The sequence below is a fragment of the Pipra filicauda genome, unplaced genomic scaffold (genome assembly GCF_003945595.2).
Source record: "Pipra filicauda isolate LSUMZ 115617 unplaced genomic scaffold, ASM394559v2 scaffold133_size2016399_pilon, whole genome shotgun sequence".
NCBI classification, from domain to species: Eukaryota; Metazoa; Chordata; class Aves; order Passeriformes; family Pipridae; genus Pipra; species Pipra filicauda.
The window spans coordinates 1,658,997-1,680,109 of NW_024103807.1; the positions used below are offsets into that span (position 1 = coordinate 1,658,997).

A 21,113-nucleotide genomic window follows, 5' to 3' on the forward strand; every position below is an offset into this window, starting at 1 on the left:
ATCGTTTTCCCTTGTCTCTAAATCTTGATTGAAATGTAGCAGTTAAGTGGGAATTAAAGTAGCTCTCCAAAAAGTAATGAGTTCTCTTTTCAACTGTTTAGAATTCGTGCTGTGTCCCCACACTTTGATGACATGCACAGTAACACAGCTTCTACTATCAACTTTGTCATTTCCCAAGTAGCCAGTGGTGATATAAATACAAGCATTCAGGCTCTGACACAGGTAAGTGAATTAAGGTAGCAACTGATCATAGCAACTAATCACACTGTATTAAACTATTTGTCTGCGAGGGTGATGAGTTGCACTGTGTGGAGCAATCATGTCAGGTGACGTGGACTCTGCTCAGAATCTCCCTGATGACAAAACGAAGTGCACAGGGGCCATCTGACTCGCTTTAGCAATAGAAATTCCACTTGGAAGAGGTAGAATAGACTTAACACTTTTTTCATTAGTGATTCTGTGTTATCATTTTGGTTTTGTTAAATTATTTGTACTATGAGTTTGAAAAAGCCAGTTAGTCAGTGAGACTTAATTTTTAGTGTAAACTGGTTTATAGATCCTCTGCAAAAGGATTGTCTTGCCTCAGTTTTTATGTGGTTTTAGGGTGGCTTTAACTACTTCAGAGTTTTCATAATACTTAAAAGATTTCATAAAACTGTTAATTCCAGAATTTTTAATGGAGTGTTTTCATTTGTGTACAGGATAGGATTGCAGTTCTCTAAAAGATTAATAATTGGTTGTATTGGGATTAGCAATACAGGTCAGTGGGTACTGATTTCAGGTGAAAGCTTAGAATACAAGTGCCTTGGCAAATCAATTGGTCAAGGCAAGGCCCTTCCTACAGAGAAGTTTTTAAGTCATTGTTATTTTGCACTGTTTGCATTGTGTTGACTTTACTAGTGTTTTGTTTTTAAATCTTAGATTGATGAGGTGCTCAAACAGGAGGACAAAGCAGAAGCTATGTCTGGCCACATTGACCAATTCCTAATAGCTACCTTTATGCAGCTTCGGCTGATCTACAACACGCACATGGCAGATGAGAAGCTGGACAAAGATGAGATAGTCAGACTTTACAGCTGTATTATTGGGAGCATGATCACGGTAAGGCTTTGATGTAAAATGGGAGGTGAAGAGCAAATAACTTCTGTGCAGAAATTGCAGGAGAATGGAATGTCTGTCCTGTACCTAGGTTAGATTACTACTGAGTCTCTTTTATGAAGGTTTGTTGCTAACTGTCTGCTCATCAATGCAACTTTTGAGAGGAAGTGGGGAATGAGAAACTGGGGAAGAAGGTCTCTGCTTCTGCAGAATACAACCACTGTAATACTTCTGTTAAGCTCTGTTTTTAATATTCCTTTTTGAGTGCTGAGTTGGTGGCCTAAGTATTTTCAGAGATACTCAGTAGAAATAACTTTCTTCATAGTTGTGTTTTGACTGTTTAATGTTGTGGGAAACAGGGAGATGTCATGGTTAGACAATGTAGTCTAGAGAACTCCCTGTATTAAAGGATCATGTACAGGGAAAACTAATACTGTCTTCAATCTGTAGCTATTTCAGATAGAGAGTCTGGCTCGAGAGGCCTCCACTGGTGTGCTTAAAGACCTAATGCATGGTCTTATTACATTAATGCTGGATTCTCGGGTTGAAGACCTTGAGGAGGGGGAGCAGGTCATCCGATCAGTCAACCTCTTGGTAGTGAAAGTTCTGGAGAAGTCTGACCAGACCAACATCTTGAGGTATATAATGAAAACTCACAATTACTGCTTTTCTTTACCTGTTCTTGTGTGTTCCTTGAATGGCTGAGTTTGTTAGTCATTCTGTAAGCAAAGACAAATGTCTGTAGAATCATTCAGTTAGCTGATCAAGAATTATCACTCATCATCAATGGTGATCAGAATTTGACTGCACAATCTGCACAGCTGGAGGCAAGCTAAACAAACCAGCTTAGTATGCTTCTATGTGCTTTATAGTTCAGCAGACTGCCTCTTAAATTCTTGTAAGTAGAAAGAAAGAAGGAAAGAGCTGTTACACAACGTGATGTAAACTGCTGGACTAACCTCAGTCCCTGTGGTATTCTGGGGTGAGTTGGCATCTTTTTTTCTTTTGTATAGAATGTTTTCTGTTTAACCTCTGTAAATTTATTCCTTTTAGTGCTTTGCTTGTTTTGCTCCAAGACAGTCTTCTAGCAACAGCCAGCTCTCCTAAGTTTTCAGAACTTGTCATGAAGGTGAGCCTATAATAGAGATTTCGAATTTACTTGGATTATCTGAATCATGTTAGCTGAAATGACACATACAGTTAAAAAAAAATTAGTGGCCATAACTTGAAATACTTCTTATAACTCTTATAACCTTATTAGATGTCACATATAAGGACTTCTTGTATGCCAGGAGGGAGCTTAACACCTGCTAATAGTTTACAGAAACTTGTGCACACTAATGCAAACTCCATACGAGCTGTAAAGTCACCTGCTGAGCTCGTTTGCTTGGGCACAGCACTGCACTGTGGATTCAAACAGTCCCAGACTGGAGCTGACTTCTATTTTGTCATCTCTAATGATAGAGTGAATGCGCAAATGTTTGCATTTAAAGCATGAGTGAGTTTTTTTTTTTTATCATACAACACCCTTTTGTAACTGGCATGATTTAAAGACAACTTAGGCATTCTTAATGAGGTTAAACCTAAAGTCAGTGTACATAGCATGTATGTATTATCTGCTAAAATTTCTTCACACAAAGCATTCAGTCTCCTGCTGTAGATAGAGAAGTCAGCACCGCATTTATGCATCAGCTCTAAAGAAAGATCTGGATACTGTACAGCTAGTTACAAAGAGAAAGTATGTACCAGTGCAAATATAGCTTGAACAGACAGGCACTGCGTGCCTGTAAATGGTAGAGTGAAGTGACTCAGTGGTAATGTTGTGTAATCTCTCATTACATAATTGAATGCTTTTTCCTTGAGTTATCTTGCTTTAAGTCGGCCTCTCGTTCCAGTGTCTGTGGAGAATGGTGCGTCTTCTTCCGGAAACCATTAATAGCATAAATCTGGATCGGATTCTGCTGGATATCCACATTTTCATGAAGGTCTTTCCCAAAGAGAAGCTGAAGCAATGTAAGAGTGATTTTCCTATAAGGACATTGAAGACTCTGCTTCACACCCTGTGCAAGTTGAAAGGGCCCAAGGTCAGAGCAATCACTAGTCATGTGCTTTTAAATTGAATGTTCATGCAGTGTCTAAAGTTTTTCCTTATTTTTCTTTTTTTTTTATTCTCCTTTTTTCTTGTTTTAGATCTTAGATCATTTAACAATGATAGACAACAAAAATGAGTCTGAGCTAGAAGCTCACCTTTGTAGAGTAATGAAACACTCCATGGATCAGAGTGGAAAAGCTGATAAGGATACAGAAAAAGGAGCTTCTCGCATAGTAAGTAAAGAAAATGTGTTGGTAGGGAAAAGGAATGTAAGGCAATTTAAGAAACAAGCTCAATTTTATGTTTGTGGAATGTGCAGTAGTGATTGCCTTTCTGACATGCAACTAATGTTGGAAATACTCTTCTAATTTCCCTTTCATTTATGGCTGTTTTGGGAACTTGCTGTGTGTGTTTATGTGAGTATTCTGTGCATAACCCAGGATGAAGTGCTCTCCAGAACATTCAAGTGAGCAGCATAGGTTTATTGCTGCCTGATACTGGATCTGATCTACTAGAAGTTAACCATACCCAAACCAAGTTGTAAACACTACCTTCTCAGAAGAAGTCCTCCAGCTTGATGATATCCCTCCTCTCATTCTGTGTAAACAGTGGCTATGTAGAACCCTGATCACTTGAAGATTTTCTTCATCTTGGAAGTTCTATATCCAGCTAGCAGATCTGAGGGTGGCGTGGGTTCGTCTGACTTCCATCTGGTTTTATTCACTTTGTTTTAAAAGTCTCCTTTTGTTTATTTATTTAGGAGGAAAAGGCTTCAAAAGCCAAGGTTAATGATATTTTGGCAGAAATATTTAAGAAGATTGGCTCAAAGGAGAACACCAAGGAGGTGAGTGCTCCCTTCCTGCACGACAGAGGGCATGATACATTGGAATGGTGTATACAGCACTTGTAGTAATACCTAGGAACTCTTCCCTCCCAGGGTCTAGCAGAGCTATATGAATATAAAAAGAAATATTCTGATGCAGACATTGAACCCTTCCTGAAAAACTCCTCTCAGTTCTTCCAGAGCTATGTGGAAAGAGGCCTCCGATTGATAGAAACAGAACGTGAGGGGAAAGGACGCATTGCTCCTTCTACAGGTACGTGTTATAGCAAAACTGATTCCTTTATGAGAAGCAGAGATAAGAGATCAGTTACATGTTTCCTGGTAGAAACTAATATTTGTAGATGTTTATGGATTTCCAAAGCAAGCCTGGTGCTTGTGTTGCTTCATGAGGCACCATTTGCAGGAATTATGCATTCTTGTTTACAAAAAAAGTTATAACCACACTAAATGTAGAAAACATCTGAAAGGCTTGGTAAATAAGTGGTTCTAATATGTATCCTGTAGTGTGGGTTGAACATGAGCCTATGTTTCCATGTGTCCGGTATCAAAAATTGGTTCTGCAAGGTATATAGCTGGTTTATAACCCCAAATCTTCGTTCGTGAAGCCTAGCCATGATGAACAGCAGCAGCAGTCAGGTTCTCCATTTACCTTTTTACCAAAAAGGTGCAGGAGGCTTTTTACAGTATTATTTACTATGGAATTGGAAAGCTTATTTTAAATAACTTGAACCGTTCCTCTAGCAGAATTTATGATGATCCCTTTCCAATAAACTAGCTTTTTAATTGGATAAATTACTGTAAAACAGTTTGTTAGTGAGTCTTTTCATTGCAGATAAGTACAAATGAGTATTTATTGCAATATTAGGGAGGGAATGTGACAAATCGTTAGCTGAGAGTAAAAACTGATACACAGTCTATCAAAACTTCCTTTAACTTTCATTTCTTTCACATTTCATTGTGTCCTGTCAGACTTTGTCCTTTTTTCTACTATTTTTCCTTCTCCTATTCCTGTATTGTAGATTACTTTAGGAAGATAATGAGATTCTTTCAGAACCTCTTAAATGTGTTAAACTAGGTAGGACAGAAAATTCTACCTTTTCGTCCTAAAAGTCTGTACAACTGAGAAATTAGTACAGCAGTTTTCAAAATGAAATTTACATTCCACAATTGTCTTTTTTTCCCTCCCTAACTATAATTTTGTTATAATAAAGGATATTGTTCCATATTGCAACAGTGCTTTATTTAGAGTAAAATATAAGTAAGTGTATTAAAAGTATAAATGCTTAACCTTAATTCTCCTTTATCTAGTTTAAATGTCCTTGCAGTAAATTAGTGAAAACAAACCCTTGTCTGTGCTGTCTTAGAATTTGCAATTCATTTCATAATGGAAAAGCTTTTTTCATCATGTGAATTCCTTTTCTAGTCTTCTGGTAGGGAAGCTTTAAAAACCTTGCTATGTGCCTTCCAGAAATAGCTCTTTGAGACTGAACTGGAAGAAAAAGCTTTAAGTTACACAAATGAAGTAAAGAGGAGTTAGGATCAGTGGTAAACCCAAAAGTGATACTAAAGTAGAAAAAGACAGAGGACTTCAAATATTTCCCATCCTGCCAATTGCTGAGTTCATTCTGTCAGATGTTGTGGTTACTTACTGCTGATCCATATCAGCAGCTTCCTCTCTCCCCACTGTTGTCTTCAACTGTCGACCTCAGCACTTCTGGAGCTGCTCTGCAGCCACTTCTTAAATTTCTCCATTTCTTTTCTTGGTTTTCAGTTGTCACTCTTGCAAGGAATTGGAAGTGCTGATACATCTATACTAGCAAATGCAAATAGCTTGGTAGTTTATAGATTGGTTAGTTCTTCATTCATTGCATCTTGTTTCAAGGAACTGACCAAGAGGCTTACTCTTTTTTGATGTTTTTAATTGGTTTTAACTTTTCTTCCTTCCTTCCCCTCATCCTCTAGGAATTTCTTCTCAGATGGAAGGAACATGTGTTCCTGTGTCTACCCACACTGTATCTTCCTCTATAGGAAACACAAATGGGGAGGAAGTGGGGCCTTCAGTTTATTTGGAAAGACTAAAAATCCTCAGGCAGCGTTGTGGCCTTGACAACGCAAAGGTATTGTACTTGACAACTCTTGTAAATCTCCAGGAAAGGAACTTGATTTGTACTTTTTTTTTAAAGAATTCAAATTGATTTCTCTGCCAAAGTCAGATTCTAATCAGAATTTATGATCTTTCATTATAGTGCATGTCCTAGTTACTCAATGCTTGTCGCTGTGCCTAGTATAAATGGCTTTAAACGCGTTACTTGGCCAAGTAGGCTTAAGTTTCAGTCCACTCTGTCTGCAGTACTGGTGTGCATGCAGGTTGTTTCTACAGCCCTGTAGTTTGGTATCTTCACTTGCTGGGTAGTTGAGTCTCAGAAAGGTTCAAATAACTACTGTTCTCTAAAAACTAACATATATTGACCTCTGAGTTGAATTATGTGGAAATTCTAGATCTTTCTGCTGTGAAACAACCATAAGAGCTGAATTAATTTGAAGTTGTATATATTTGGAGTGTATGAATAGTGAGGAACAGAAGTGCGGAATGAGCTTGGTGTTGGAAACCTGTGGACCGAAATCTCTTACAGTGCAGTGATTTATGTGCTAGGAACCTAGTGCCAGTTACTGAAATTTGCACTGGGCCAGATGAGAAGTAATGTTCACTCTAGGAATAGTTATCAAGGTACATCACTGTTTTAGCTTGCATATCAGCTCACAGCTCTGAGGAGGGGAATTATTTCCTAGATGATAGTAACAAGGTGAATAACTCTGATGGAAATATCAATCGGTAAAAGAACAGTTATAGACATTTTAAGTCTTTGGCAGGGTCTATCTTGCCAATTAATTCAAGTTTCCTCTTCTCATTCCTCCAGAAAACTCATTGCCTGTTGATACTGCACATAGGCATGGACTTTGCACTTGTGTTAGAATTCAGGCTGTTTAAGACTGGCAGTCTGTCCCAGTAAAACACTGGTCTGCAGTGAATTTTTTGATCTTTAAAGACTGTAGGTCCTTTGTGTCCCTACTGACATGAAGTTAAATATTAACTACTCAGATGATAAGAATTGAGTATTTTAGTTAGCTTTGCACCATTCTGACTTTATTGCTCCAGATTCACTTGTGTTGTAGTGGTCCTTCCGTTTCCTCTGTTTTCACTGTTTCCTGTGAAGATGAGAATCCATTGATTATGATCTGTACTTATATAGCATTTACCACTATATGTCTTAACACTTCACTTTCCCCCCTCATAGCAGGAAGACAGACCCCCTCTGACGTCTCTGCTCTCTAAACCTACACTCCCTACAGTTGCATCCTCTACAGATATGCTTCACAGTAAGCTCTCCCAGCTCCGTGAGTCCCGGGAGCAGTACCAACATCTGGACCTGGACTGCAATCAGACTCATTCCTCTGGCATTGGAACTACTCTGGCTTCACCCTCTTCTGCAGCAGCCAATATTGATGACTTGAAAAAAAGATTGGAGAGAATAAAAAGCAGTCGCAAATAGAGAAGCAATGCTGTTGCTTGGGGCTGTCTTCAGCTTTAGTTTACTAAACTAGAAGTCTTCATAGTTAAATGGCCTCGTTTAGGCCTAATGTATACAAACTGGTTTATGTATAATACAGTGGATTTTGGGGGGTTGAGTCATTGTGGCACAAGTATTTGTACATACTCTGCTTCTCAGTGAGCATCTCTTTGACAATAGAAGGCTGTCTGTGTATTAGTTTTAGTGTACAGACCTGTAAACAACCATCCTGCTCACACTAGTTTCTCATAACTTGGGGTTTTTATTTGTAAAATTGTCTTTAAGATTTTTTCCTAGTTCTTAACTCTTAGAAGATCTTTAGTGATTTCACTTTTAATTTTGTGAATTCTTCTCCATGTAATCCTTGAACTGTTGATTCTGTATGGACACATGGCATGAAGTAACTAATTTAAGTGTCTTTTGTAAATAAAGTTTGCATTAACTATACCAGCCTCTGTAGGAACAGCAGCAACTGCTGGTTATAGGTCACTCTATATTCCTGAATGTTAGTGACTGGGCATCTAGAAACTGAACTAAGCTATTCTTGACATGAACCTTGGGATTTGGATACATTATAAGGAAGATGAGTGGAAATATATAGTCTGTGGGTGCAGTCCTGAGACTTTGCACTCTTCTAAGAGCAGTAGTGCATTTTTATATAGTTCCTTTTTTATGTTTTGGAGTATGTTTCTGTAACTTGAGAATATTTAGTTTGCTGAAATGCTTATTTTAAATTATCTAGTCCTTGTGATGCCTTTTTAGCCAGATTAAGCGTAGACCCAGCTGAGGGAGCTTTCTTTGAGGGAGCCTGCTGCTGTTGGTATGGAATAGACTAGCAGTGATGTACAGTCAGTGGGCTCATTTATCCTGAACTCATTTGGTTAAGCAGTCTTCCTCTTGCAGGTAGACCTCACCACTACATTCTTTTTGCTCTTAAACATCTGATGTCAGCAAACTCTACTAGTTTGTGTAACTAAGACACCTAGTAGGGCTAGTCTGAAAAAGCTGTAGCCACTTTTTTTTTTTAAGAGTAATTAGCCTTTTTCAGAAGCTACAGATATGAAGATGAAGACAGGCACACTGTGTATCCTTTCTAGCCCTTTTATTTCTAGGGAGGTGATGTGTTTTGACCTTACTACTGCACTTCCATGTGAGAACTGGTTGTGAAGCATACATTGCACATCTGTTCTGTAGCTAGAACAGAGTTATTGAAGAGTTGGACAGGCAGGCTTAAAATAGCACACTTCTGCTCTATATTTTAATCTGTTCCATGTAACTGCTGCTTTTGTTGTTTGCTCTGTGCACCAGCAGTCTCTGCATTAGGCCATTACTGAAACTGCCTTGCCTGATTACAGTAAAAATGTGGCTTTAAATTAGTACTTGTACAACAGATCTATGCCAGAGCTTCTGCAAATGTCTGAAAACTTTCACAGGACCCCTAGGCTGGGGTTGCAATTGATGTATTGCTGCTTGGTGCTTATGATGAGTTTGCACACTGCAATAGCAGGTGACTTGCGAGCGTTCTCCATCCTGTGTTAATTGATATGATGCCATTCCTTGCTCCACCACCTTGATTTAGTAGTCTCAGTCCCCTCTCATAACCTGAAATGGGCATGCACTTTCTTGTGGAACAGAGCTCTGTTACAAGTGGAGGTTGGCCCTTATTGGTAAGTGCTGAGTTTTGTGCACTTTACCTGGGGCAGTTTTTGAACAGTTTGTGTTGGCTGGCACTAGTTACTGCCACTACCTCTCAATTACTAGCTGCTCTCTGAAACTTAGTGACATTTAAATTAATCCATATGTTCCTTTACCATATCCAGCAGACATTCTGAAGAACTGTTTGTTAATTAGCTCAGGATGTTAAAACAGCGATGCCTGCGAACCTGTAAAAACTATTTTAAGTTTGAAGCTGAATTGGAAGTGAAATACAGGAAAATTGAGTAGCAGAAGATATAGTTTCTTTTTCTGAATGAGTTTTTGCCCTGTGTCTCTGTAGTGTTTGGTTGGACTCAATATCCTGGGAGTTCTGAACTAAAACTTGTGCACACAAATTAATAAAGCCTAATCTTTAGCCCAGACAATATTTAAATAACATTAAACTGACTTTTAAAAATTATTCCTCTGTATTGTTTGTAACAAGTCAATATGAACAGTGACTCATTCCAGAAACTCTGTGGTCCTGGTTCCCCTCTTAGATATGCAATTTGTTACAGATAATTAGGAAGTAGTGAAAGGGTGAGCCTTTAAACATTAGAAGGGCTAAACATTTTCAGTGTCTTGTGCCTGTCGTTATCAATGACTTTAAACAGTTGTGGAACATGAGCTCTTGAGATTTCATTCCTCAGCTGTCGTTAAGAGGTTGGGGTTTGTGCTTTATTAGGGCAATGAAATTGGGCTACTTCAAGTTGTTTCCCACGTGAGCCATCTTAAAGGAGGTGGCCAGACACTAATATCAATAACTGTTTTTTTAGAACAACTAATTTCACTGTTGCCAGTTTCCGTGCCTTAATGGCATGAGCAAGGAGTTCAGGAATGAGGTGCCATAGAGAGCAAGTAGAGTTTTCAAATCTCATGATTGCTTTAAGAGAAAATTGGGCTGAACAAGTTGGCTAGCCAAGAATGTGTTTACTGCTGTACTGCTGAGTCCTCAGCAGTCCACAAATTGCTGCTAAAGAGTTTATGAAAGAACCGATGCTTCTTTTAGGAGAGATCCCTAAACAGCCTCTATAAGACAAGCAAATAAGTATAGTGCAGGATGCTTCCCTTGGAGGCCCTTTGACATTGCATGAATTGGTTCCTTCTGAATCTTGCTATGCAGGTGGAAAATACACAATGAGGACCCAGCAGGACCTGCTACGTAGAAAGTTAGTGGAAGTGCTGCTTAACATATTGAAGCCCATATTCCTTTGCAGGGTGAATTGCACAGTGGTGCTGGTATTTGTTGCCTGCTATTGTAGCTGAGAACAATGTCTTTATGGCTTTTCTTTTGACACTGGTGTTTTGTGTAATGCCACAGTTACCATCGGGTGCTTATCTCTGGTACATTCTTGGCTCAAAATCTAGAACAGAAAATGAGTTGTCTTGAAGGGAGAAAATGGACAGTGCATGAGGGCACAGTTGTGCTTGCTGTTACTGCCAAGGCCATCATCTCAGGTCCAAAATCTGTTGCTTATAGCTGATGGAAGGGAGGAGAATTTGAAGCACAAAAGGTAATTAGTAATACAGCCAGTGCTGTGTTACTCCTGGCTACTGTTATGGCTTAGATCCAAGTGCAACTAAACTCAGCATGAACAAAAGGAAGAGAATGGGTTTAAGAGCTTTTATTTTTGAAGGATAAGACTTTCCTTTGTCAAGTTGTAAGGATATAACTTTTACTTCAGGATCTTCTGTGCTTATGTTTTTAAGTGGAGCATTGTAGCAAGTCTGAGAGCAAGCAAGGTAAATGCTTCAACTATCGCCCATGTTTTTCAATGGCTTTTCGCATCCACTTTTTCAGGCGGAATACATGGGTGTAAAATCCATATTTGCCATCTCGGTCACATCCTTCTCCCCATGAAACTATTCCCACTTGATACCAACGGTTGTCATCTGGGTTCTAAAGCAAATAAAAAAATGGGATTGACACAAGGAGCAAGAGACTTTGATAGAATCATGGAAGCATTAAGTTGGAAAAGACCTCCAAGATCAAGCCCAACCTTTGACCGAACACCACCCTACCAACTAAACCATAGCACTAAGTTCAAAGTCTGGTCATTTCTTGAACACTACCAGTGATGCTACCACTTGCATGGGCAGCCCTTTCCCATGCTTAAGCACCCTTTCAGTGAAGAAATTCCTCCTAATGTCCAACCTCAACCTCCCCTGGCACAGCTTGAGGCCATTTCCTCTTGTCCTGTTGGTAGTTCTCTGGGAGAAAAGGCCAACCCCCACCTTGTTACAACCTCCTTTCAGGTAGTTGTAGAGAGTGATAAGGTCACCCCTGACCCTCCTTTTCTCCAGGCCAAATAACCCCCCCCTTCCTCAGCTGCTCCTCATAGGACTTGTGCTTTGTTGCCCTTTCAGATCTAAACCTTGTATGCACCCCAGCCTCTTTAATGAAGGATACTGCTTTGGGATTCAGACTGGCATCTCCAACAGAGCTTGTTGGAGTTGTTTTGTCTCTACTCTTAAACCTGTAAGTAAGAATTGGCCATCAGTCATGCATTCTGCAGCTGATCTCCATATATGCTGAGAGCTCAGTATAGAAGTGGGGCTGTGTGACTGCAGGACTCATCTCCAGGATTCAGCTTGGACATGAGCTGGGTTTGCTTCAGCCACTCAGCAGTCTCCACCTCTGCTGCTGTCTTTTAGACTATTATGAAAGTTTAGCGTAGCACAAACCAAGCTCTATCTGTCTTATGAGCTTGAGCTTGTTGAACATACCTTCATTACAAAAGGTCCCCCACTGTCCCCTTCACAGGCATCTCCTCTCTTTGAGTCTTCAGGACTGTAACCTACAGCCAAGAAAAAAGTCGGACATTTGACTGTAGGGGAAGTGGCTGGTGTTGGCCATCTTTTCCTTGAAGTTACATAAATTTTCTGAGACCCACGAGATAGATTGTTTGCTACTCCTGCCAACTCGGACTTAATAAAAAACCAAAGCAATTTTCTAAATTTATATGTAAAACAGCTAACTCTGCTTCTGTCTTTGCAACATTCCTGATTCACCCTCTGTGCTCTCATTCCTGTTTTATTAATCAGGATAGCCATGTCAGTTGCCACTGTGTTCAACAGCTGTAGCTTGAGCTACTGTGATTTTCTTGTCTCAGAAACTTATTTGTAATACTCCATGTGTCGTTTTCTATCATTCTGTTTACTACAGAGGTATGTTGCTGTCCTCACTTTCACCTTCCTGTCACTGCAAGCTCTGTTTCTCCTCTCCCCCAGCTGTCTTCCTAAAGTCTCACTATGAAGAGGAACAGGATTTCACTTTCATTCCTGATGAACTAGACAGTATCTTTGCATTTTCCCATCACTCTGTCTCCCTTTTTTTCTGTATGTCTGCATCTCAGCTGTTTTTCAAGAATGCTGTCTAGAAAAAGAAACCATAAGAACAGTGTATTTTCAGCACACTCATGAAATTGGCTTCCATCCTAACTCAAGCAATCACATGTGCTTACATGCAAGCAGCACAAACTTATTGAGAGATCACTGGAGGTTTGCTTGTAGGAACCGATAAAGTCTGCACAAATGAAGAATACAGCAGGAACTGTTGAACTCTTACATAAATCCATAGTCTTTTGATATCTTGAATTCTGTGTCTACTTCCCTTCTCACTGAAAAAGGGTATAGAGCCAGAAGAGATTTAGGAAGGTGCAAATTTTGTGTTGCCACAAAATTTGCAGGCATAAGTACGAATGGGCTCCAGAACATTGAGACAAGCTAGTAGACAGGATAATGGGTGTGCAGCCTTTAATTTAGGAAGTCACTGAATTGTTCTATGTACTGATGAAAAGATAATTTTATATATGCTTAGTTCTCCCACTGAATCAGCTGCTGCTGATACCTGGTGCCATTAGACTAGTGCCTGACACAGCTTGGTGTTACAAACTTCATTCATAGCTTTAAGTTCTACAGCCTTTATGTTTTCTGAGAGCTGAGAAAGTTCTTATCACAGGGAAGTTATTCTTTGCGGAAGGCATTTGCAAATCTATCAGAAGGTAACCTTGCTGCATGAGCCCCACCAGGAGCTCAGAGCCCTCGTCTTCTCTAGCAAGTTGTACCTCTGTCTCCAGTGCTACTTACCTGCACAAAACATGTTGTCAGTGACTTTAATTTTGGTGGAATCCCTGCAGATACTTTGGTCTACAATGGGCACATTGAGCTGTTGCAGAACTGTGGGCAGGTTGCTGGGGCTAGTGCCCCATGTTTCTTTCAAGTTTCCCCAGCCAGTTACCCGCCCTTTGTAGCCTGCCAGCATCAGCCTGTGGAAGGATGCATGAATATAATCAAATGTTTTGTAACAGCTTTTTCCTATCTGGCTCTCTTGCTGCAAATAGCTTGATAAGTCATCTTTTTCTGTCTTTTTTTTTTTTTTTTTTTTTTGAAAGACTAGAGATGGCTTTTGTAGCTTGTATTTTTAGGACTGTAGGACAGTCTCCTCACCTCTGCACGACCTCTTTGGTAGGCAGGCAGACAGGATGGATGTAGTCACTGAAGATGACGGGTCTCCTTAAGTGCATGAGTGCAATGTCTCGGTCCATGTTCTCTTTCCAGTTGTACTTAGGATGGATGATGATTTTATCCAACAGAGCAATCTTTTCTTTATTCTTTTCATATCTGAAATAGTTATGAAGAACTTGCTGAACAGTAGCAACTAAGAGTCTTCTGGGGTTCGTGGTAATCTCAGGTGCTTTGTAACCTCTGAGACAATGCTGTCTTTACATTGGAGCACCCCTTTAGGCTTCCCATGCTTCTGCCCTCCCTTTAATCTTTAGGATCAGCAAGAGCAGCAAATGACAGCCCCATTAGATCCCATTATTGATAGACATGTGACATTGGTGTGATATTTCCTTGGATACTGAACTGTATCTCATTACTCCAAGAGGAAGACTAGTTCACTCTCACTTCATCCAGACTCTTACTTTGTCCTTATGTGCTTGCCAATCCGCACCAAGATGTCATTTGTAGTTAAGTTCTTGTCCCAGGGTGGGTAATAAATACAGTGAGCAGCAGTCAGGATCCAGCTGTCACTGATGAGGCTGGCCCCACAGAGCAGCTCCTGAGGAGTCTTTTTGTAGAGCATCACCTGCCTGAGAGATGAGGAGGAGGAAGACTTAGCAGGACTAAAGATATGGCTGGCTGAACAGGTCCCAGTGTCCTGTGGAAAGTGCAGAATTTGCAGTGAGCAGGGAAGAGCATTGCACTGTACTGACAAAGAGAACTGCATAAGTGGCTCTGTAGCAAGTCTTCCCTGGACACGTATGTTCTGTGTAGTAGGCCAATTACCCCATTTCTTTCACCTAGAGAGGTTCCTCATCCTTTCTGCTCCAGCAATGCTGGAAAGAGGAAGAGACAAAGATGAAACACACCAACACTCTTTTTTTCCCAGGTGGTTGAGTACTTAGCTCAAGAGGTGAGTTTCTTTCCAGCGATGTTACTACTGCCCTATCAACCACTTGGAGAAGTTTTGATAAGAATCCATAATGTGTGCATGCTGCCTGAGATAAGAAAGCCCTTTTATTTCTACTTTCTTGAGCTGGAGAGAAGGAAGACACAATTCCTTATGAAGGACTATGCAAAGATAATACTTACCAGGGGGAGCTGCCAACTTCTGCGTCATCTCCATGGACAACTCTGCCTCTCGTGTAGGACTCCAACAGCTCCTTCTCACTTTTGTCCGTTACCTTCTTCTTCTCAAATAAAGGACGAGTGCCACAGTCTGAAAAAGTAGGCATCTGGCTTTGTTACTCTACCTGATTCACCATGGAGAACTGTCATTTGCAGTCATCATGCTAAGCTGGAAGATCCTAGGAAGGAAGTGCTCACTAGCTCCATGATTGTAACCAGATATTGACTTCTGAGAGCTCTTCAAGGAATTTCAATATCTTCCCCTGCTTTTAACAGCATTTGTCTAGCTGATGTTTCTGAGGAACAGTGAGTGCCCTGTGGGAAGAAGCTACAGCCTTTCTACAAACTGTGATGCTGTGTCGAGTTTTTGCTCACCTGCTTCGCCTGAACCAAAAGTTTTGTCATCAAAGAAGGTTCTGAACTCTTGAGGATGAGTAGAACGTCCTGATATTCCCTCCCTCTCTTCGTCCTCCTCCTCTAGCAAGCTGTCTGAGAGAGATGGAAAGACAAACATGGTAAAAGGCTTAGCTGTAGTTTCCATAATTATCAGCAATGTAAATGTTCCTTTCGACACACAGTGAGTCTGATGAAGGAATGATGTTTTAAAACCACTGCTCTTTTTAATGTTCCTTGTCCACCATTGTGAGTTTTCAGGGAGAAGAGAACCCGTGAGACACATAACAGCACTGTGTACCTAAGGCAGGTTAGTACATGTTATATTTGGACAAACAGGACTCCCACGTGCATGGTGCATGTACATCCTTGTCTACACCTCCCAGATCAAGCACTTCACCCTAGTGGCATGTACTGGTTGTATTTGCTGCTGCCTCACAAGTGTGCCTACCCAAACCTATGCAGACTTCTCACCGCAGTAGTGCAGATCGCAATAGTCAAAGTAGGGTGGTTCATCCGTGACACACCAGACACCCTCATCGTCTCTGTCTGGATTCCGACAGTAATTCTCCAGCAGCTTCACCTCTGGGTCAAGGTGCTTTCCATGGAGCACCTCTTTGGCTTTCTCAGAGTTCCAAGGCAGACACTTAGCTCCAGACACAGTGACTGAGAGGGTCCCTGTGTAAAGCATGCCTTTCTCTTGTTCACAAGGCTCCACTGGGGGAGGTGGTGTGACTCGAGGAGTAAATGGAACTGTTGTCCTGTCTTCACCTAGAAAGACAGAGAGCTGTGATTTAAGCCATAGCTTAGCACTTAGAAGTACTGTTAGTGAATTGCACCAGTGCCCCTTTACAAAAGCCTAGAGTTCCATGGGGCATCCCATTACGTTTGGGAGCTCCTGCTGTGCTCCCATACATGTGGTGGCCCTCTAAAATATTGCAGTGTCAGGTGGCTCAACAGTAGGGGAGGTGAAACTGGCACTATTCATCACACTTTTCTTTGTCACTAAGATGTGAGGAACAATATTGTGTTCATTTCTGGGCATCTTTGAGAATCAGCTCAAGGGATGGGTAGGTGCCTCCAAGCATCGTAATGCTGCTGTATTAGAACCTCCAATGCCTTATATGCAAATGCATAATAACTAGGCCATATTTGGGGGAGCTTTTTACTGTGATATGCTACTAAAATGGCAAAATTTTACTTTTGCCAGTGTTTCTAAATCTAATGATAAGTGAAAAATTTTCCTTCAAGACTTACCACACTTTTTCTTTCAAGTGTTCTAATGGCTGCAAACTTTAAGCAGCATTTCCTGAGGGAGTGGACACCCAATAATCTGTCCTGTGGCAGTTGCTTGACCTCAAGCTGCCTTCTCCTTGTGCACAGGGGGAGAGACCCCCCTGTTTGACTATTCATCCTGGGGCACAACAGCCACTGAGCTTAATCGGTGAGGCTGCTTCTGTTTGATTGACTTGTGTCAGTATGATTACAAAAGAACTGTGCACAAAGCCAAGGCTTTTTTAGTCCTGCCATATCCATGCACATGTAAGTGTAACTGTAAGCTACTGTAGGTCAGAAACTAGTGAACAGAGATAGTACAGATGCCTGATTGCCTCAAAGCAGAGCCGTATCTCTTTTCAGTTTGTCATACTGCAGACCAGTATGACAAGTATGACCAGGCTTTTAAAACTTCAGAATACCCCATGGTCAAAATGGTTGCTGACCTCTCCGACTTTCACTTAGGGTTGTTGCCTTTAGTCTCTGCTTTTGGAAGAGACGCTTCTGCTGTGAGAAGCTTCTCTGCTTTCTACCAGTTCTTCTGAGACAGAAGCCAAGTCCCAGGGGAGACAGCTCTGCACTGGGGGGAAATGGGAACGTATTAGTGTAGGGGGAGTCAAGTGCAATGATAAGAGAAGGGCATCTTCTCTTTTCTTGAGTTTGTGGGTATGCCTCCACGGAAGTGAATGTTAAGGCAGACAGTTAAGCACAACCTGTAGTTATTTTGTCCTAAAGGTGGGAATTCAGACCAAAAAACAGTATGACTCATGGCTGTCACAAATTAGAGGCAACTGAGCCAGAATTTTGGAACGACTCTGACTATAAAAAACTGTAGTAGATTCCAGGGGACTGCTGACACTGGATTTAACTTAGATTTGGATTAAGGTAGTGTAGAGAAAACAGCATATTATGTATGGGCAACTCAATAACTTTTCTTCCTCAGCTGCTTTATCCTTTAAGATACAGCCTCTCTACTTCTACTAACCTCTGCTCCTGTAACCCTCCTAACCCTCTCCTTGACTGATTTAGTATCAGTCTCAGTGCAGTGTTTGCTGTGAGTGAAAGGTGTTCTGGAGTGTAGTGCTGAGGCATACCACACACTGGGACAGGACACTCCTCCCGTTCCACTGTTGGGTCTCGGGTGTAGCACCACGGGCCTTCTGAGTTGTTGTCTGGGTTCCTGCAGTAGTTCTCAATGAGATTGGGATAAATGGTGGCATTAAATCTATGAGAAAAAAGCTGGTTAGGCTAGGAAGGACGGAAGGACACCTTGGAGAACCCTTTAGGGGTATGCAGAAGATGAACTTACTTAGGAATATGTGGATATTTGCTTGTCCACACTTGACATTCAATCCCTGATTTGGTGTAGCTGATTGTTCCCCGATAGTTCTGGCCCAGCCCAAGAGAGCAGTCACCTGTCAAAATCCCAACATGGTGTAAGCCAGGGTCAATGGAACTGGATGTTGCATTTTCAAGGTCAGAGGTACCATCCCTCATATGCCTTTAGCTTTTGCTGTGTGCAGAAGCTTGCACAAGCACAGTCATCCTCTTCCTATGAGAAGAGCACACAGCCTAAGCTCTCTCTGCCTCATCAGAGGGAGTTATCCCTGAGGGTCTGTGCTTTGCTTTGGCTCAGAGCCCTTCTGAGAGGTTGCTCACCTTAGGCTGCACCTGACTGTGTCACAAGGAAAAGGATATTTACCCCATGCTGTTTCAGTGCACAAGTCAGGCTGTTTGTGAAATTGTTAGTGGGGAAATAAAGAGGAAGAAAGAATTCAAATTCCCCTCCTGATATTTTTCTTTATAATTGTATGCCTTCTCCAACTTTAGATTATTTTTTTTTTCTGTACAAGCTCTGCAGGAAGCAAGTTCCTGGCACTCACTGTATCTGGGAGATTGAGGTCAGCATGAATTTCATACCTTCTAGACAAGCATCCAGAACTGTCCTGGGCATTCTCTGGCCCTGACATACTAGCAAAATCAGAAAAAAGAAACACATATGAAAGGAATCCAAATAAGCATCATAATTTGAATCAGTTTATCATCTAGAGACAAAACACAAGTGCTTTGCCCAGAAAGTGAGCTCTTGAAAGAGCCACTCTCTCCAGGATGGGACAGCGCATCCTAAGGGACAGTACAGTGCCTGCGGGACTTGAAACAACTTACCTTGGTATTTTGACCAAAATGCCTCCTGTAAATAAAAGAAAAAAAACAATTAGAAAAATATGTATTTAGAGACACAGAACATCAGACCTTGCTTGGCTACTGCAATTCAAACCAGTAAGAGAATGTCCCATTACAACAAAAGGAAAGACTAACCTAGCTTGTTTATACTAATTAATACAGAGTTCAACAAAGCAAAAAATCTGATATAAAACCACATTCCCACGTGTCAGGCTCAGGATTAAGAGAGTACTGTTTTTTCTAAAGAGATTAAAGATGCTTACAACCTTCATCAACCTGCAGAGAAAGCAAAGCCTTCTACAGTGCAGTGGGCTACAGTGCAGATATCCAAGCAGCTGAACCTAGAACTTCTAAGTCCATAGATCACATGTAGGTCAGCTGTTTAGATCTAGGTCTCTCCTTTGCAGCCTGGGGCTGATTGCTTTAGAAGTACTCCACAGAGGTGGTGTCTTGCTGGCTTAGGCTCCTAACTGTTTATCTGTTGTATTCTTGGGTGTGGAATTCAGCATGGACACCGGCCTTGGGGCTAGGAGCAAATCCCAAAAGGATGCAGCACAAATTTAGTAGAGTGAGTGAGTTTTGAAACCAGAAAAGGGGACAGGATGTGCTAAGGCTTCAGCTCAAAGGAGTTCGAGGCATCTGCACTCAGTGTTTGGCTGCCAAGCCAGCTCTTCTGTGAGTGTCCGGGACTTTGGCAGCTCACATGTGTGAGGCACCATGCTGAGCTAGTAGAAGATGCTACTCTGGACCCATGGGAAGGCTCTCTTCAGTTCATGCAAAGAGAGGGAGGAAAAGTAACCTGAGCTTTGAGCTGCATTCCCTGGAGTGTCTCCAGGAGCAAAGCTCCCTAAGAAAGCCTGAGCTCTCCTTGGGGCACACACACACCAGCCTCATCTTTGGTTCGCAGAACTGAGTCCCTGGCTATGTGTGTGATCTGCTGGTCTCTCACTACAGAGGCTGGCTGAGGGAATGTTTCCTTGGGAACACCTATACATACCGTCTGATCGGTGGATTCAAGGGCTTCAAAAGCCTCCTCATAACTGCATGTCTCCTCCAGGCACTCTCGCTCCAGGTTTCCCTTAAGCATCTCTTCTAGAAATCCCTTGTTGGCACGTCGTGGGCGCTTGAGCAGTGACAGTGCCTGCCCCTTTTCCAGGAAAACTACCGGGTCAGAATATTGCCAGTCAAAGGGCTGCCTGCAGCTGGAGGGCCCCTTTGTCTCCCGTTGCAGTTTCCAAAAACCACAAGCAGTTGATGTAGTGATCCCACAGCCCAGCCTCCCACAGTGCACCATACAGGAGGAGAAGCTCTGTGTGGTGTACACCTGATGATCAGAGCAAGCTCTCTGTAATTCATCTGTCACTTAGGTAACAGAAGTGAAAGGAATCCTGTGCTTCCTCAGCAAAGCTGCTCTGCTGATTTGCAGTTAGGTAGAGGCTTATTTGCTTTGAGCCTGCTACTGTCCCTGCCAGCCACTGTATTTATGTCTTTCCAGCCTCAGACCACTGCAATAAGCACAGCCTGGTTCCATCTTCGTGTTCAGAGACCGTGATTTGAGACCTGTAGACAGGTTCATCCCACACACAGTAGGGCATCATACTAAGAAAAGACAGATGAATTAGAGGCTCTCATAAAAGGAGCAGTAAGCAGGAAGGTGGCATACTCTGTATGACCTAAAGCTGTGATAAGGAACAGCTGGGGAGGCAATGGAGAATTGAAGCCACCCAGGTCAGCTGAGGAATTCTATCCCCAAAAGTCCCACAGTTGTGTTACACATGATCCTGGACTGAGCCATATTCTGTCCCCTGCCATTTCCCAGGCCACCCAAAAAGTCCACTGAGCTGTTGTCACCAGCTGACAGATGCTGGTTGCATCATCCTATGCTCACTCCACTCTCAGCACCCTTTTGATTTCAACTTCAAGCTTTTAGCAGGTCTTCCGGACTTACCAAGAAAACCTGCCACCTGCTTTACCCCTGGAAAGAAATAATCCCATCTTTCTTCCTGCTGTCACCCACTAGTACCGTCCTTCTCCCTCTGCCATTGAGTCTTACCTCCAGCATGGCTCAATGTGAGGTGCAAAAGGCTGGAGAAGAGCAGGCCCTTCAGTATGCTGGTGTTGGTGTGTGCCATGCTGTACAGCCCTGGCTGCAGGGGAATTGCAAAGGAAGCAGAATAAGTGGAGTCACAGCCCCGCTGGGTTAATATTGAACCAGAATGAAGAAACAGGACTCCAGAGGTCGTGGTGTGTCAGGGACAGTGGGACTGAGGCTCCTCTCTCTTGGCATCTCTCCCTCTCTTCAGAGCATCTTCATTTTCTTACTTAATTA

General features: G+C 41.8%; 2 protein-coding genes and 1 non-coding gene across 11 annotated transcripts in view; 2 read left to right on the forward strand and 1 right to left on the reverse strand.

Annotated features, from left to right (window-relative positions):
- CKAP5 (cytoskeleton associated protein 5) overlaps positions 1-21,113 on the forward strand; it is a 76,052-nt gene that overhangs the window by 44,593 nt on the left and 10,346 nt on the right. For 3 of the 8 annotated variants that reach the window (XM_027719480.2, XM_039378293.1, XM_027719481.2), the window contains exons 36-45: positions 102-222; positions 922-1,101; positions 1,549-1,736; positions 2,152-2,227; positions 2,994-3,182; positions 3,289-3,423; positions 3,951-4,034; positions 4,128-4,287; positions 5,997-6,151; positions 7,331-9,719. In XM_027719480.2, coding sequence (XP_027575281.2) covers positions 102-222; positions 922-1,101; positions 1,549-1,736; positions 2,152-2,227; positions 2,994-3,182; positions 3,289-3,423; positions 3,951-4,034; positions 4,128-4,287; positions 5,997-6,151; positions 7,331-7,585 — 1,543 coding nt within the window. In that variant the 3' untranslated portion in view covers positions 7,586-9,719. Of the gene's footprint in view, positions 1-101; positions 223-921; positions 1,102-1,548; positions 1,737-2,151; positions 2,228-2,993; positions 3,183-3,288; positions 3,424-3,950; positions 4,035-4,127; positions 4,288-5,996; positions 6,152-7,330; positions 9,720-21,113 lie in introns of those variants that run through there. The other 5 variants (XM_027719483.2, XM_039378294.1, XM_039378296.1 and 2 more) reach the window with 3 other exon arrangements.
- Positions 285-394, forward strand: LOC113987169. Its single transcript, XR_003540402.1, has one exon. It is a non-coding gene; the product is annotated as a small nucleolar RNA SNORD67 (small nucleolar RNA).
- F2 (coagulation factor II, thrombin) lies at positions 10,908-20,931 on the reverse strand. 2 transcript variants are annotated; one of them, XM_027719485.2, is made up of 14 exons: positions 20,838-20,931; positions 19,782-19,945; positions 18,767-18,791; positions 18,521-18,571; positions 17,910-18,015; positions 17,695-17,825; positions 15,800-16,096; positions 15,308-15,421; positions 14,897-15,023; positions 14,227-14,394; positions 13,748-13,921; positions 13,388-13,566; positions 12,026-12,096; positions 10,908-11,198 (listed from the first exon to the last, which is right to left on the reverse strand). In XM_027719485.2, the coding sequence occupies exons 1-14, from the start codon at positions 20,914-20,916 to the stop codon at positions 11,055-11,057; spliced, it is 1,830 nt and encodes a 609-aa protein (XP_027575286.2). In that variant the 5' UTR covers positions 20,917-20,931; the 3' UTR covers positions 10,908-11,054. The 2 variants fall into 2 exon arrangements, with proteins under 2 accessions (XP_027575286.2, XP_027575287.2); XM_027719486.2 differs by lacking the exon at positions 19,782-19,945 and having other exon boundaries at positions 20,838-20,893.